Here is an 18254-nt window from a genome sequence, read left to right as displayed (position 1 = left end):
CTTTTTATTTTCTTCCCAACTACATTCTTACTTGACAGAGTGACGTGTTTAAACATTTCATAAGAAAAGATTTGTTACGGAGCATGTTGGATTTTTCTGTTATTATTATTTTTCATTTAAATTAAAAGCATAGCCTTGATTCTAATTGGAGGGGGAAAACAGCCGGGATCATTAGTGTCAGGGTTTGACTGATGGATCACTTTCCAGGTGCACAGGGCGTTTTTTTGCCCGCTGTGCCACCTCTTGCCTCAGCTAAACTGGTTTGTGGCAAGGCTGCGATGGCAGAGGCAGTGGCAGTACCCCCTGCCTGAGCTCTCCGCATTGCCCTTCAATGGCAGTAACCACCCAGCACCCTTGGGTTCACTCCAGGCTTTTTTGGTTGTAGGGCAGTCAATTAAAATGACAAAATGATGCATGGTGGGAGGAAGGGCCTCATTATATCGTTGCTTGTTCTTTGTAGCTTGCCATCACACCTAATGAAGGGCAGAGGCTGACAGCCTGGCTTGCAACGATTCTGTGTAAAGTACAAGATGCTTCACAGCAACCACGACAGATGCCAGTTTGGGGTTTTTTATTGTGTGTCTGATAGCTCTGATAAAGGTGCAAGCCTGAAGGAAGTCAATTTAATCCTGTATTCATGATTGTCAAGAGTGGAAGCTGGGCTAGTCGTGTTTATTCTACACTAAATTAAAACCAGTCGTCGATCTCACAGCCCTCACCTGGGCTTGACTGTCCGGGTTCTCTGGTGATAGAGCAGGCATGGTTTGAAGTGCTGGGGGGTTACATGTTCCAAGATTTTAAGGCCAACATGTAGCCATATTACCTCCAGTCTGACCTGTGTGACTGTGCTTAGAGGGCAGGTGCTGGGAGCAGCGGTGGCAGGGCTGAGGGGTGGCCCGGGGCCGGGCACAGCGGGTTATGGCCGGTTATGGCCGGTTCCAGCCGCTACACACTGGGCAGTGCTGAGCCCCTCAGCAGGGCTGAGGGAGCCTCGGGAAGGCAGGTTTAGGAAAGAGCAGGGCAGTGCGGGAGTGAGGGAAGAAGTGCGAGGAACAGCCCCATGGCCATGGAGGGACCCGGGGGAGCTGGTGCTGACAGGAACTGCAGCCATGCTGGAGCTGGGGAGCATGAGAGGAGCTGTTGTGGACACACCACATCCCGCCATTCGTCACCCCTGCACTACTTGAACAGAGGGACAGGTAAAGGAGTAAAAAAGGAGGCAAGGGAAATGTGGTTTAGTTGTTTTGTCTTTGTCACAACCAAGCCTATTTCAATTTGTAATTAATGAAAATATTTTTTTCCAAGTCTGTTTTGCCCATGACAGTAATTGGTAAGTGATCTCTTTATCTTGACCCCAAGCTTTTTCATGTTACCTCCTCCTTCCCATCCTGCTGAGGGGGAGTGAGGGAGCAGCTGGGTGGGTGGCTGCAGCTGGTCCAGGTCGACCCACCACAGTATCATATGCGATAGGATTTTATATAGCAGTTTCTTCTGCGGGAGGAATTCTTTCTGCAGCGTGTGGTTTAACATCCAGCACATAACTCTTCTTCTCAAATGTATACTGGAGTGAAATCTTAAGGTGGAAAGAAAGACGTAGAGGACGAGTGCCTATGACAGAGGAAATGGGACAGTGTATCCTGACCAGCCTTTAAGATGCCAACAGGTTCCTCTTTTCATAGATTTGAAAGCTGAAAAGAGCTGCTGTTCTGCCTTAGATCGTGTATCAACAAAATTTCTACCCAGTTCTTCATTAGCAAATCAGAAATGAGTCTACATTTTCTCATAATTCCCACATGTTGGAAATGCACAGCATGGCAGTCACTATTTGAGTGTGCAGCAGAAGTGCTTGGGAAATGGAGATCTTAACAAAGAACTTACAGTGCTGAAACAAGCATGGTAAAAAGGAGGTAGAAAAAATGAAAATATCTTCTTGTCCTTGCAGAAACTCAACGTATTGCATGAAGGTGTCCATGTCCTTGACCGTAGCTGAGAATGAATCTGGGCTGTGCTACAACAGCAAGATCAGATACCTGGAAAAATCAGAAGTCACTAAGAGAAAGACAATCTCTTGTCCTGATATTGAGGATTACAAAACAGCCAGTCAAGAGCCGGATGTGGTGTGGTACAAGGTAACTATTGCTGTTGTATTGCTGTTGCACTGAAACTATACAAAACTTCTGTTTTCAGACTGAGGCTTAGAGATGGCCTTTCTGAGCCTGCAGTGGTTTGTAACTGGCCTGGAAGAAGTTTTCCCAATATTACAGAAGTACCGTTAAAGCACAGGCAAAACTACCTAGCATGATCATTGTCCAGCAGAAATCAGCAACAGTGAGCATGTTCCGTGCAGGAGGTTACATGACTTCTCTAACAGTAGTACCATGTTCCCAAACCACTCTGCTTTTGTACCAGTTTCCACCTTAGTGCGATGTTTCCCTACCTGATACTGTAGTAGGAACAAAGGGAGGCAACCTTCAATGGAGTCAAAGGTGTATCAGCACCACCAGCTTCAGTAGTGCTACCCAGTTAGTTTTTATGAAGTCTGTTGGGTAATTTCACCAAGGTTTGTTTGCGTTTACCAAAGCCCGCTGGGTAATTTCACAGAGATGCCTTTACTTTTGCTGAGTTTCCTTGAGTAGTTTTACTGATGTCTGTTAATTTTAGCTGAAGTCTGTTAGATACTTTTATTACTGAGCAGGTAACTCAGCTGGCTGCACCTTCTCCAAGGCCTGTCACATAGCACACACCACTTTCAGCAGCACATGTATGAATGGTGTATGGCTGTAGCTCTCCAAGAAAACACAAGAGTGACTAAAATATGGGTTGTCATGGAGATGTCAGGTACCAAGACCATAGAAATGTCTGGCAAATTTTACCTACTTTGTCTAGACTGAGACCAAAGTCTGATATTTGAAAAGCCCTTGGGTATGGGTTGCTGCAAGAAACAATGAAGAAGAATAAAGAGCTGAGAATCAGAAGGGACAAGAAATAGTTGGGCAAGAGGAAGAGTGGACTTCGGGTTTGAAGAAAATAGAGTAGGGATAAAGGCAGAATGAGTTTAGGACGAACTTGATTCAGGTAATGAAGGCAAAACCATACAAACTAATTAAATCCTAAATTTTGAGGGCTTGATTTGCCAACCTTAATAATATTCTTTAAAGGTAGTTATTTTGTGTGAAATAAGTAACATGTGCAGAACTAATTTTTTTTTTTCCTCCTTAGCAGGTTGCATCAGAAAAGAGCAATTAGAAAAGTCATCTCTTTCAATTTTTTACAGAAATCTCACATGTTCTATCTTGTAGTAACAAAACGTGTGCTGTAGTACAAAACAAAGTACAATTAATATAAACAAAGTTTTCCTTTCAGCCACTGAAGCTGTTTATCTTGGCATATGGGTGGATATCTTCAATGCTGTTCATACATAAAATGTATGTATTCAGTTAAGTCTGAAATCTTGGAGAAAAGAGAGAAGCTGTTTCTTGCCCTACCTACCTAGGTATTACTGAACACCAGATCACTGAAGATCTCTCTTATTTGCAGAGCACACTGCAGAAATAGTCTGTCAGGGATAATCTTTAGCTGTCATGGAGCAGAAGTCATTCTAAGGAAGATGTATGTACAACCCCAGATCAACAATGCTTTGTGCTGACCAAGAAAGGGAACAGAAAGGTCTTTGTTCTGTATGCCTACGCATGTTATCTGGGTTGCACACATAGGTTGCGTGACACGAGGCTGGAGTACAACAGCTGACTGACAAGTCACCACTGTGTTGTAATGGAGCAGAATTAATGTGGTTTGATGATAATGGTGAAACAGCTGAAGTTGACAACTTCATTATGAAGTTTAGGTTGATAATGAAGAGCCATTAGTGGAATAACCTGCTACATATACCTCGTTATCCATAATTAGCAATAATGTGCTATCAGTTCAGTTCTTTGACAACACCTGTGTTATCTGGGGATGAGTCAGGAAGCTCAGTACTGGGGTAACCCCTACAAAGCGCAATCTGGGACTTAAGGTCATGCTGTGTAAGGCAGAAAAAAGCAGGTCCCTTCTCCCAAAGAATAAAGTGATATTCTGCTTTGGATACAACCCTTGCTTTCCGAAGAAAGCATCTGTTTCCAGTCATATTTTCCCTCTACCATTGTGATTGAGTTTGACACGTACATGAAGGTGTAATCAGCCATCTTCTCGTGTAAATGTGCTCTGGAGGCACTTGGGGGCTATTCCTTTTCAGTACACTGAAACATTTGGGGAAATTTTTCATCCTGAGAGCATAAGTTGTGCAAAATAGAACAGTAGATAAATAAACACAAGGAAGTCCTTGAGGTCCCTTCTTTAAACATTTGGCTGAAAAGAGAAATCCTTTTGTTCACGAGAACCTGCCAGTTTGCTGGTAGTTGAGGAGCTTGGACTTGTGACTGATGAAATACCATCAGACAGGACAGTAATGGTGTGAGCCCACCATGTGCAGGGCTTGCCCTGCCTTCCAAAAGGCTTCTCTGTGTGGAGGGATTAATGAATCTCAGCCAATAATTGCATTGATTTACAGGGAGTTAACTGTAATTTAAACATGCTCTTAAATAATTATGCCTGAATAGATTTCCACATGCACACTGTAGAAGTAATAAAACATTTGCTGTGAGGATTTGTTTCAACAGTAGTATGAACTTCACTTCTGGCTAGAATTACAGTGATGAAACAATTAATTCCACTGATCTACACACAACTCTGTTAGGCCTGGCAGAACAGTTTTGACAAGAGGTATAAGGACTCTTTTTAAATAAATGCATGTCAAGTCAAGATTGATTGAATGAACAGGATTGTACAGTAAAAGCAGTTTCATGAAAAAATCAATTGACGGAGGAAAAAGATATGTTACAACTTGAATGTGGAGTCTTGATCCATTCCTGCTGTCTCTTTCCTTCCTCTAAGTTGAAGGAAGGGCTGTGAAAATAATCAAAATGTCAGGTGAGAGGCAGGTAGTTCTTATCTACCCTACAAAAAAAGAGAGTTAATGCGATGCTGCCATTTGGATTTTGGGGAAAACACAAAGAACCATAGTAGTGCTTAAGTTAATTATTGTGTGTGGGGGGAAACCAACCAAAAGCACTTAAGATGTCTAAGGAGAATAATTAGGCTAGAAAAATAAGTTTTCAGATTCTTCTAGCAGGTAAACATGGTGCAGAATCAGGAAAGAGCAAGTTAATTTGTTAAGCAAGCAGAGTTGTGCCATTGAGCACTTCCCTTTTTAGAGAAATTAGCAGATCTCTAGCAGTAAAATCTAGATATGAACACTTTTTTTTTTAACTGGTTTGTTTCTCAGCTATTTTCGTTGCTTAAAATACAGATTGTTGTGATTTCCCAGCTTCTCCCCTTTTTGCTTGTAGTTTTGTGTATTGAACTAGCCTGTGAAATCCAGGCAGAATAAACCAGGCATTTTCAACATATGTTTAGAAAGCCTGCATAGTCAGTAGAAGAAAAATCAATTAGCTAAAATTTGGGAAAGCAAAGCTTATAAATAATTTTTAATATGAAATGTTTTAAGAAGGTGCAAAAAGGAAACAATTAGGAAATGAATGGTACAATTCCAGCAGAACAGTTCCTCTCTGTAAAACCACAATAGCACCAATGTTGTTTGTGCTATATCATTTATCTCTGTAGTAGTAAAGGTGTTGCCCTTCATAGTGCAGATATGTAGTGTATAAAAGTATAAAGCATATGAAAATGTATTTCTGATCTCTTTGCTCCCATACTTTTAAAAATAGACAATATAAAACTGGTAACGTATCTAAGGGTTTTTCAGTACTGTACTGAAATAAAGGGTGCATATCTGAAATATACTTACTCTGTGTATTCTGGGAATTGTATTCCTTCTAAATTAGGATTGAATAGAACTGAATCATATTTTCTGCCCAGTGTTCAGATTTAGTTACTCCAAGTAGGTGGTTGATGTACCTTTAAATAGGACTGAAAAATTGAGTGCAAATCAGGAAGGATATAATGGCATTTTCTGGCTCAGAGCTGTGTCCTGCATGAGTCTCGAGCAGTGTCAGTGTGATTTAGTAACAAAAATAAGCTCTGATTCCTGTTAACACAGCAGATAGGATATGGATCCTGATCATTCTCTGTCGTGGGTGAAGTAACATTCATATGCAAGAGAAGATTACTTTCCTTACAACAGAAAAAGAAAGATAGCCTGAACGCTCTTGTTACCTGCAGTAGTACTGCTCAGTATCAGAATTTGAAATCTGACCACATTGTAACTGAATTTGGTCTACTGGGATGGGGATGTTTCATTTTCAAGTGCAAGGCCACAGGCTCACAGTCCCATCTTTCTATTTCTTTATTATTATTGTTTAATTTAGAATCTGACATTGGATTTGCAATGTGTATGGAATCCTATGAAAAAATGATGTTTGTGTTATCTGATCTGATCTCTTGCTGTAATGCAACATATCTGCATGTCAATAATTCTTCTTCTTTAGTTGTTTTCTTAAAATAAAGCTTTGTTCTATTTTATTTGCTGTATTTCTGACACTGCTGTTAACAGTCAAGCAGAAAATGAGGCATAGGTCTGGGCTATTTACAGGAATCTCTGAAGTTGCTGAGCCTGAATGTCACTGATGGCAAGATTGTTAGTTGCAGTCTGTGAGCTTATTCCATGTTGCTACCTTGAGACAGGGAATAAAGGGGTGTTAAAGGTACTTGGGCCCTATGTTGCTTTGTGTGCTCTGCGTACAGAATTTGACAGAGTTTCCAGAACTGGGGGCAGTACTGCATGTTTTAGAGAACTGAAAAGAATGTGATTTTGTGGGCAGGCAGAGCAGCTTTGATGTTAAAGTTATTGAGAGACAATAAATGTATAATCTTAAGGTATCATTTTAAAGAGACAATGTTCAGATTATGCCTGTGTTTTTTAGTCCAGAGCATTCCAAGAGGTAATTAATCATGAGTACCATTAGAGTGGAAGGTGACTGATCTGGCTGCAAGATACAGTATATTAGGAAATGGAGAGCCTCTTTCTGTACTGCATCATACACTGTACAGAAGGACTCAAATGCTGTTCCAGTAAGACCACAATTAGTAGTGGTGAACCTAAATCTGCCAAATAACAACTGAGGTCTCCCTGGCAAAGTCACTGAGAGTTGCAGACCATTAGTGCCATGTACTCATCAGAGGATGCACATGGGGTGATGCTAATAAGAGCCCAGTGACAGGAAAAATCTGAAGCAAAGCCTATAAGAAACAAGACCATAAGGAAGCCATGCTTCTGGATTCTCTTGCTCACAAAATTGCTGTTGTTCTTACTGTTTTCTTCTGTTGGTCAATGGTTCTAGCCTGAGACTCTGTGTAAAGTTTGCCTTCAGGCTAATTCATACAGATGTTGGCCTTACTCCCCTCAAACAGAGATACATTTTAATGGTCCATCCTGAAGTAGAGGTCTTAGCCATTGTTCATCATGAAAAAGAGAAGATACTCAACCATTGCTTCAGGGCACCACATATTAAACACTGCCCGTGTGATACCGTAGGAATTACTGAACCTTAAAAACATTTCTGTTTAATTTCTGTTTTCAGATTAATTCCAGTTTCAGATCTTTGTGCTTTCCAAAATTATATTTGAATTTGAATTGCTAAATACATTGAGATGGTTGTTTACTTACATATACTACTGAAAATGTGATCCGGTCACACTGTCTCATGTCGTGCAAGCTGGGTAATTCTGGCAATGGATTTTTTTTCTGCAGGAATGTAAGCCAAAAATGTGGAGAAGCGTTGTAATTCAGAAGGGAAATACTCTCTTAATACAAGAGGTCCAGGAAGAAGATGGAGGAAATTATACTTGCGAACTGAAGTTTGAAGGAAAGCTTATACGAAGGACTGTTGAATTGAAGGTTACTGGTAAGAATCTTTGTTATATGCGTACAGACAAAATAAAGCTCTGAAATAATAAGAAAAAGTGGTTTTCACATGTTAGTGAATCTGTTTGATATAAGGCCAAACCAAATCCCAGTTGCTGAGCAGTCCCAAACTAGGGGAAATTTTTATCAAGATCTTATAAATTTCTACAGGTTACTTCTACCTTTTGCTCTATACAGAACCTGGAAATGCTGGTTATAAAGCAAAAGGCAGAGCAGAACTAAGTCCTCCCTGCACACTGTAAGTAATTCAAACTTCAGTTTTGTCTTCAAAGTTAAGCAGAGGAAGGGTTGACTCAAGCTGTAAACAAGCTTTTGAGTGATTGTTCCATATTTTTAAGCTTTGGTTTAATTTATGATGATCAACCTCTCTAGAGTTTGTCTTTAGTGAAGAATCTGGTAAAACCTATTTCAAGAATGAAGTGAGGAACATTGGCCTGTCAGGGGGAAAGTAACTTACTTATCAGGAGGTCATACATTGTACGTTTCTGGATCTGTGTGGTAACCTACTAGACAATAGTATTTTTCTGTCTCTTTTTGTCAGATACTGGAAATGAATGGGTAAAAAATTATTGCCTACTAATATATTCTTGTTCCTTTTCCATTCCACTGTACGGTATGACATCTATAATTATTATTTTGCTGTCAGTGTTTGTGGAACTTTGCAAATATTTGAAAACAGTTGAGGATTTTTTCAGCCTTTCACAGGAAACAATATAAACAAATGGTTACGTATTTTCCCATTTCTGTTTTGACATCTTGATTAAAAAGGAGTCATACTTAAAACGATGATAAGTAGAACTCTCTTATATGAAATATATGTATTTTTATATCAAGGTAATATGTTCTTGAAATTCAGTTCTTCCCTTTATTTTGAGTTAAATCCATTTTTCTATTCTTACTATTATTCCTCATTTTAAATGAGTTCTTTTCCTTGTGTGCCAGATTCATATATCATGTGATGCTTTATTGTCCATTTTTGAACATGGGCAGATCTCTGAAGTATTGATTTGACCTACCTGACCCAGACCTGTCAAATGAAGATATAATACCTGCCTGGAGGATAGTTGCTATCCTAGGTAGTATGCTGGTCTTCAACCAGAATAGGAACTGAGTTTAACAGAGTGAAAATGAGATGCACTTAATTCAATTCCCCATGATGAATATTCTGTAGATAACAGACATTCTATGCTCTCCCTCTCATCCTGACCTTGCTAGAACTCATGTGTTCTCTTCATTATTTGAACAGTGTGGTATATTCGTACACAAATTTAATGAATTTGTCCTAAGCTAACTATAGTATGCATTAGTATTTGTTTTATTAAAAAGTTAATGACCTGAATAAACATGTAAACATGGAATATACAAGTCTTCTTAATTTTGCAAAATGCGTGAGAATTGTTCCCCTTGTAATTGGTGTGAAATTCATATTACATTAAATTTCCTTTAGTTTATAAAAGAACATTTATTGGCACACACCTTTTCCAGATTTAAGTGTTTGGGAGAGATATCTGATGTTATGTATTTGCTGATTGAATCTCTCTAGGTATCTCTGGAATAAGCTAATTCATGTAGATGGCAACGTGAAAGCATGGATTAGAACCATGAATGTAATAGAACATGTAAACAACTTATTTTACAGCTTGGTTCTTGACCAAGTTTATTTCTCCTGTTTCTGTTTTGTTTCAGTCTGTGAATTTTATATGCATGTGGGGTCAGATCTTTATGGGAGAGAGATTAAAGGAAACTCATAGAACTGGCAGCAGAGGATTACTTCTGTTGTGTGGCTGGCCATGTCAGGTAGAGGTTCCTGAGGCAGATCATATCAGAGACTGGGAACAGGTACATGACATACTCAGGGACTTCGCTGAAGAATGTGTCTCATGGGAGGCAGAAAGAAAACCACATACTGGTGTAGTTGTTTACACACATCCTGAGAGTTCCTCTAACAATACAGATTTTGAAGAGCAAAACTCTGTTGGCCACTGCTAGCAGCCATGGTAACCTGAAATTGTTATTAAAGAGTTATTCTGAAAGTGGAACAAACAGCAACTCCACGTCTCCCTCAAGGAAGGAGAGCTGCACTGCCATGGAGAAAGGGGGCTGGGTTAGATTCCCTGCGTTCTTTTAGGAATTTGCTAAAGCGCACCATACTTGAAATGCCAGTTAAGTCAAATGGATTATTTACTTCATCTCTTAATTGTAAGACAAGGATCTTTCCTATTTTAAAGTTGTATCAAATCTGGTACATGAGGTTTTTAGCTTTTTGGAGATTCTGGTAGTTATGGAAGTGGCAATATGAAATAACTGGTGTTTGTAGGTGAATGCAGTGTGGGCATCTGAAGAGTGAAACTTGATATCAGAATACGTGTAGTGCTGATGTAACAGAAGTCAGAATAATGGAAAGCTTGGGAAAAATTTGAAGGTGTTAACTTGCTGTTGGTGAAGGTCATCAGAATAGTTAATGATATGCAAGACTAGTGCAGCAACTTTACTGAAGATGTGATTCCACAAGGCAGCTTGATCAAAGTTAATTACAGACAAGAGAGCAGTGGTGGACTGGGTGAAGACTGACTGTGTATTTGGTGTTTGTATTAGTGTTGCTTAAGCATTTATTGCAAGAAGAGTCTGCTAGGTGAGAGTTTTAATTAGCAGCAAATCCCTGCTCTTATAAGTTAGTAATCCAGCCAGTACTTAAGTGAACATTCAGTGAAACCATTAGAGCTATTAGAATATGCTGCCTTAACTTCCTGTGCCAGAGTGTTGGGGCAGTTGTCTGAGTGGCTGTGGCTGTGCAAGGAGAGCATGTGCCCATCTTCAGGCACTGCTTTCCTCTGATCCAGTCTTGCCTTCTCACTTTTGCACACCCAAATGGAAGATTTGTGTATCAGTTAGAGGTAGAAAGGAAGTAGGAAATCTCTTCCTTCTTCCTGTAACTAAGTCATAATATTAGCAACTATGAGATGATTTGTAGGAAAAAATCTGGAGTTGTAGACGGAAACTGAAAGCCATTGACGTAATGTCTGGCCATAATAGGAAAGGCAAAGTGAACCAAGTTGTATTAGCAGAGCACAAAACAAACAGGTAAAATGGCATTTGTAGAAAGGGATGGTTGGACTACCCATGGAGTAATGTATGTGGATGGCAATGTTACTGTATGGTTTTGGTGGTTAAGGTAAAGGCAAGTGTGATTAAGATCATTGAAGTCTCTATTGGCTGTAGCTCTTTGTGAGGAAAAGGCTTGCAGCCTAGAATATATTCAAAAAGTATTTTGGCACAAAGTATTTTTAGAGACAAAATGCTAAGCCACAATACAGCACTAATGAGCAGTGCCTAAATCTTGGTGTTTGGGTGCATTTAATAATAATAGATTGTCAACAAAACAGCTTTTTTATCGCTAGTTCTTCATGGGTTTGTTATGCAGACAGATGTGAAACAAGTCTCGTCAGCCTTTTTGCTGAAGAAATATGACAACAGTGTTATATCTTAGCAAGTAATGTATGACCTTCAGCCTATGTAAAAAATATGTATATGTTTTCACTTTGCTTTTTGGTAGTTTTGTGTTGGAGAAACAAGTGAGATTAGCAACTGCGATCCAGCATTCTACAGCCTGAAAATATAACAGAAATTCACTTTTTAATTAGGCAATAAATTAAAGTGCACCCACATGGAAACCCCAAACAAAGTAAGTTACAGATAATCAACAGTATCAGAATTTATTAGTTTTTAATAAAATTACAGATATTGAGGAATGTCAGCTATCATAAGCATTTTAATGACTCTAGTTAAATGCCAGTGTTTATTGAAGAACCATTTTACTATTCCAATAAAAAGAAAAACCCAAACATAAAAAACCTTATTGGTTTTGAAAGGCAATTTATGCAACCCCCTGCTTTCCCCAGCCCCACCAGCCAGCTTACTCTGTCTTGATAAATAGGAATGTTTCAATAGGTTTTGGGAGCAAAAGGTGCCACTGATAAAAAAATGCCTGCTATGTTTACCTGCTGCTTCAGCACTGTTGTTTTGTTTTGGAACACTAGTCTGTAAGGAGACAGGGTGAGAAGATGTAAGCAGATGTATGTTGGAGGTTGGGGAAGAGGTGAGCCCCTTTAACAAGGAGCAAGACCTGCTTGGGTGGGGGTGGCCCAGATGTACTTTGGCAGATGCGGCTATCTGGCTTTTCCATGGACAGCTATGCTAGTGGGAAAGGTTGGCTTGTTCTTTCTGCTGTGTGTGAAATGGGTGATTTGTGAGCTTATACTGATGAATTAGTGTCCAGTTTGACAGCAGAAGGTGGCCATCCGACCAACTTCATAAACTGCTGGTGTTGAATTGGAGTGACATGCAGGAATTATTGGACTAATCTGTCCAGCAGTCCTGCCCTCGAAGTTCCCTTCAGCCTCTACTCTGTTATATTCTTCACAGGCGGCTAAAATGCCTGGCTGTTCCTAAAAGTCATTTCTGCAGCAGTATTTGTTTTGACCATTGTAAATGACAAATTATTCCACGTGGCTACATGAATTGGATGATTCTGCCTGAATTCACTCTTTGCTCATAGCTTTTCAGTTAAATTCTTTCAAACCTCATTACATTGCTCACTTTTAAGATTACACCTGCTACTGTTGCTAGATTTTGTTTGTGTGTATGGGACCCCTTTATTAGCACAAATAGTTGATGGTGATTTGCTGTTGTGAAGCCAAGGGGTGAATTGGATTTAAAAGTGCAAATGATTAGTCATACTATCTAGGGACATACAGAGACAAGCTACCACAGAATACGTGAGGATATAAGCTAAAAATGTGTCTGCTATTTGGTAGTAGTTGCTTTTCTGCACATTTTAAATCCTATTTTTCATTATTTGCAGTGAAGTCTAGTGACATGTTGGCAGGAGTCGATGAGTGCTGATCAGTACATCTGTAAGTGCACTCCAAGCTTTGTATCAGTTTACAGTAGATAAAGTACTATCAACAGGATCATACAAATAACATGTTGACTGACAACATATTTGGCTGTTGTCTGTTTCCATAGCACAAAGCGTTAAGATAAATTAAAAGCTAATTTGAGCTAAACTGGAACATGTTGTTTTGAATTCAAACTGTTTATAATGTAAACTACAAGAATTGTTATTTGCTTAAAACTCTGAAAACATTTAATTATGATTCTATCCCAATGGCATTATGTTTCGGCACAAGCAGTTTAGTAATCTCTAATGAATTTATGAAATGCTTCAGTGTTGCTTAAATAGTTACTTATCCAAAAAACCCACCCAGTTTTATCTCTAAAAGGTCACTGAGCTCTGAATATTGTTGTGTAGATGGGAATTGGGTATACATAAAAGCATTGCCTGCATAAGACAAAGGTTAAAAAAAGCAGGTGGCTGAGGAATAAAAAGACCTGAATATATTCAGCAGAGTTTTCTGCAGCAGAGGTATTACACTAAGGACATGGCTGTCGCACAGAGCTCTGGTCTGTAGGGATTCCAAAGTTAAATCTGAAGGAGCTTTTTCAGCACACCTGGTTAATATGTTTGTATGGATTTTGGTACCCAAAGTAACTATGAAATCTTTGCCTACCATTGTGGTCTGTAGAGGGGGCAGAGCCCTCTCCGTTTCAGGCCTTCAGGATCTGCTCCTGCTCAATATACTTGCATGGCCAGTGCTGACAGGGATGGGAAGTGTTTGCTGTATTTGGAGCTGTTTCCGTTTTCCTAGAAACAGCTGCTCCTTCTAGAGAGCTCTTTTTTTAGCTCCACATTTCCAAATGGAAAATTTCCCCTGTTTAGGGTTCACCAGAATTGTATCACATCTACAGTGGTGGTGAAGCTGTCAGCAGCTGTTGGATCCAGGAAGACGCTTGTCCTTTCCCTTCTCTCTCAGCTTGGCAGCTTTAGATCTTCCTTCCCTGCCATGAACAATGTTCAGTTCACACTTTGTGCTTGGCAGTCCTCTCTACTCTTGACATATGGCCTGGGGTGCCTGTCCGCCATCGTATCCCATGTGAGTGCTCTAGTTAGAGCTCACTCTTGGCAGGAAATGTACTGATTCCAGCTGAAGGCCCAACTTCTGTTCTCCACAACTTCACTGTAAACTGCTGGAGTGCAGTCAGAGAACATTGGCACTTTCTATTTTAGAGCCTAATTTTGTACTTAATAAACTATTTTTATCCATAAGCCATGACTCCCTCCCATACTTAGTAATAAGGACAGCAAATCACAGTGCAAACTGCTTGCGGAGTAAGGGTTGGTAGATGTTTGCACCCTGTTTCCTTGACTGATGTGAGCTCATATCTCACATCTCAGCCTCAGGAAGGTGCAGGGAGAAGGGGGCTCATGGTGCAGCTTCCCTGGTGCCTATCAGAGCGCCACATGGGGCTTTAAGAATCATTCTTTAATAGTGCCACAAGGTAAGATAAAATGATTAACTGACCAGAGCAGTTGAAATCAAATAAAATATGCATTTTCAGATTTTCATCAGATATAGCTTAAGTTATGCTGTGTTTGATGAAAACATAGTTAGGGTGGATAATAAGCTGGTCATATTTTCACAGTGACTTTTTTTTTCCTTTTTAATTCATGGTGTTAGTACATGCCATCAGCCAATGTACTGTATTTATATGGAAGAGGCAGCAGGGCCTTCTTTCCTTCTGGAAAACAACTGAAGAAATCTGTTGTTGGGGGGAGGGAAATATTTGCAAACAGAAAAAGCAAAGAGGAAAGCAGCTTGCTTGTGACTACAGTTCTAGTAAGTGTGAAAAGGAGATACCTTTTAAATTCAGAACAGAAATCTTAAAGTGAATAAGTTAAATCTGCAGAAACTCTATACTTTTGGGAGGGGAACTGCAGATTGTTTGAGAACAGAAAATCCTTCCTGTTCCCTTCTAATGCTGACATGGTAAAATATATAACATTTACATCATACCTGAAGCGAAATTTTCTTGCTGCTATAACTTACACATCTCCATAGCAAGACTTCATCTCTTCTCTCTATTTGCTGTATCTTGACACAGTCAGGGAATCACGCTTTCATTAAAAGTAAAGGATAGAGAAAAGCCTGCCCAAATGAAATTTCTATAGAAGAGTCCCAAACATTAAAACACCTTTAGTAGAAGACACTGTAACATTTCCTCCGCTTCATTTTCATATAAACGAAGCATTGCATCTTCTGGTATTCTGATTTTCTAGAGGAAACCTTCCTTTTTGTGACAGAAACCAAGGCAGAAATGGGTTAAGTGCTGACAAATACAGTACTAAAAGACCAGGAAATTAATTTCACAGCTGGGTTCTCAAACTATTGCTGAAATAACTGTCTATTTAAAGCTACATATAGGAAGTGCCCAAAATTAGAGTTTGCTTTTGATATATTTTATGTGAATTGTATTAATCCTTTTCAAGGTCCTTGTTTTGTAAACATTAGGTTTCTGTTTCTTACAGTAAAGTATTTATCTTAAACCTTTAATTTGGATTCTGACTTGTTATGTGTCTGGCCAGCAGCATCCAGTTACCTGCTGTAGACAGCTAACTATGTTTCTGTGATTACAGCACACTTAATAGCCACTCATTTCTGTCGTGACTTGGATTTTTCTAGCTACTTCAGGCAAACCCAGTATGATCCAGAAAGAGTAATGTGGCCATTTACTTTTGACCATATTTGGAAAATGGAGCAATTTCCCTGCCTCTTTCAGTGTTCCTTGTTCAACCATGCAAAAACCCCAGCCTAAATCTGCAGCAACTTCTGTGTCTGCAAAGAGTCAAGAGGAAGATTCGATCAAGAGCGAGGTATCAGTACAATTCGGGTGCCCACGCACCTGGAAGAGGTGACACAACCACTCATGTTCTAACACCTCCTTTTCACCTGACACCCCTCAAGGTCCTGAAAATTGACCCAACTCTGCTGGTTTCAAGAGCACCTCGTCAAAGTCAGTAAGCTGAGGATTTGGACAGTATCTGAAGGATGCATGTGCCCATTCATGGTTACTGTGTGAACTGTGTCGCTGTTGAAGTGACAGTGCAATATATCCACAGGGATAAAAGCTCCTTCATTTTTTGTCCCTCAAATAATCCAGATTGATGACTTTTCCATTCACCAGAGTGACCTGTTAATATAGGGTTCATGAAAAACGAGTTTGGAAGATAAACATTAAATATTACCCCCATATTTCCTGGAGAACGTACAAGTAAGGGCAGTGAGAAATATAGCACTGTGCTGTAGTCTATGAATTATATATAGTGTCAGTACTCTTGGTGCTTTTACTTACAGCTTCACAAGCTGCCTTCCCAGCTCATGAGCATGCAAAGTAATTAGAATGGCAAATAGTGTTAGTTTTTGCTGACCTGTGATGCGCCCTTGTTCTCTGTCGTGTTCTTGAACATCATCTCTTTTTTTTTTTCCTTCAACCTTATATCACCAGTTTGCAGTTTGTAGCATTGATTATTTGGTATTGCCTAATTTATTGATGTGGACAGCCAAGGCTTCCACACTTGTTATTAGTTGCTCGTTTATCTCATGATCTGTTATTGTGCACAGCAACTGTAGCTTGCTGAATCACATATTATATACTGTACGTGTCAGTTATGAGCTCCCACTTTAAGAATTGTCTTTTATTCTGGGAGCTGCTGAGCTGCATTCTCTATGTGTATTGTGCTTTCAATAGTGGAGGTGATTTAGTATAAATGATAGGATTGTGGGGTTTTTGCCCACAACAGTGAGGTAAAGTGCAGCCACTGAAATAAACCTGTACATTTTCATTTCCTATATAAAAGAGGCTTCCTTCATCATAAAAGTGTAGGCTGGATGCTCATTTTTCTTTATTAATAATAGATAGGCAGATAGAAGCACAGACACGGAGTAACACTGCCCCTGAAACCATTTTGCTAATGGTAAAATAGATACACTTGAGTGAGCAGATTGCTTTACCCACTAAAAATGCAGGCTCCCACCCTCCCAGAGAAACACTGCAAATCTTGACTAATGTTTTGTCTCATAAGAAAAGTGTGAGAATAGTTCCTTTGAAATGCCTGGAGAAATTTTAAATAGGTGACTGTAATAACTGTAGCTGGGGATTGGGGCTGTTTTCTCATCACAGTGTTGATGTTTTTCAGAGCTGTTTTGTGCTGCATAGCACTTGTGGCTGAGCATCTGCGTTGAAAAGTTCTGTTGTGAAAGGAATAGTGCTCACTACTGAATTGTCAGCATTATTTCTCACTGTACTTATGTGATCCTCAAAGGTGCCTTATTCATGTGCCTGTTTGGCCTAACCCTGTTTAGCTTTAAGATCTGACAGTAGTAGTATTGTTTCAGACTCTGATGTTGCACTTATGAAGTTCACCAGAAGACTGAAGCTAATAACTTACCGGTATTTGTTCTGTGCCTTGCGATTTTTAAGTTGAAAGGACATACAAAAATATGGTTGGTGTTTAAGTACCCTGCCTGTGTTTAGTACCATAAAGCTGCATGGAATATATGTTCTTAATTTTTGTCATAACCAGCCAAGCTATTTTTTGTCTTTGATAGTATTGATTGACCTCTTGTAAGCAGGAGAAAAATAAGTGTTCAGCTAAATTTGTATTAGACATTTATGACTCCAGTTTATTTGAAAGGGATAGGTAGCTACTAGGTTACATTAGACTTTCATGTACTGACTTACGGTATGTGTTGAGTGGTTTTTGCAATGTATGGAATCATAGAATCACAGAATGGTTTGGGTTGGAAAGGACCTTAAGATCAACTAGTTCCAACCCCACTGCCATAGGCAGGGGCACCTCACCCTAGAGCATGTCACCCAAGGCTCTCTCCAACCTGGCCTTGAACACTGCCAGGGATAGAGTATTCACTTCTTTGGGCAACCCATTCCAGTGCCTCATCACCCTCAGTAAAGAACTTCTTCCTTTTATCTAACCTGAACTTCCCCTGTTTAAGTTTGAACTTATTCCCCCTTGTCTTATTGCTACAATCCCTGATGAAGAGTCCCTCTTCTGCATCCTTGAGGTCCCCCTTCAAGTATTAAAAGCCTGCTATGAGGTCTTCATGCATCTTCTCCAGGCTGCACAGCCCAAATTTTCTCAACCTGTCTTTGTATAGGAGGTGCTCCAGCTTCTGGTCATCCTCGTGGCCTCCTCTGGACTTGCTTCAATAGCTCCATGACCTTCTTGTGTTGAGGAAACCAGAACTGCACACAGTAGGGAACAGTGATTTACAAGCGGGGAACAGTGATTTAACTTTTCATCTTTGGCTTAAAATGAAAAGTTCTCAAAGGTATTGTTTATGACAAGCCCTATAGGCTGAAGCACTCTGAGAAAGTGCAGGAAATATACTGTAAACCAGAGTGATTTAACAGTAAA

At 39.7% G+C, this 18254-nt stretch overlaps 1 protein-coding gene across 11 annotated transcripts in view; it reads left to right on the top strand.

Moving 5' to 3' along the window:
- The window catches only part of IL1RAPL2 (interleukin 1 receptor accessory protein like 2), a 393109-nt gene that overhangs the window by 223273 nt on the left and 151582 nt on the right, over positions 1 to 18254 (top strand). For all 11 annotated transcript variants that reach the window (XM_061358018.1, XM_061358021.1, XM_061358015.1 and 8 more), the window contains 2 exons: positions 1943 to 2129; positions 7748 to 7901. In XM_061358018.1, coding sequence (XP_061214002.1) covers positions 1943 to 2129; positions 7748 to 7901 — 341 coding nt within the window. The remainder of the gene's footprint in view (positions 1 to 1942; positions 2130 to 7747; positions 7902 to 18254) is intronic.

Source organism: Neopsephotus bourkii, unplaced genomic scaffold (assembly GCF_033783945.1).
Source record: "Neopsephotus bourkii isolate Nb327-2 ecotype Australia unplaced genomic scaffold, CSIRO-AGI_Nbou_v1 NB_936, whole genome shotgun sequence".
Taxonomy (NCBI): domain Eukaryota; kingdom Metazoa; phylum Chordata; class Aves; order Psittaciformes; family Psittacidae; genus Neopsephotus; species Neopsephotus bourkii.
Note: the sequence above shows the minus strand (reverse complement) of the source record. Positions and strands in the feature narration are given on the sequence as shown.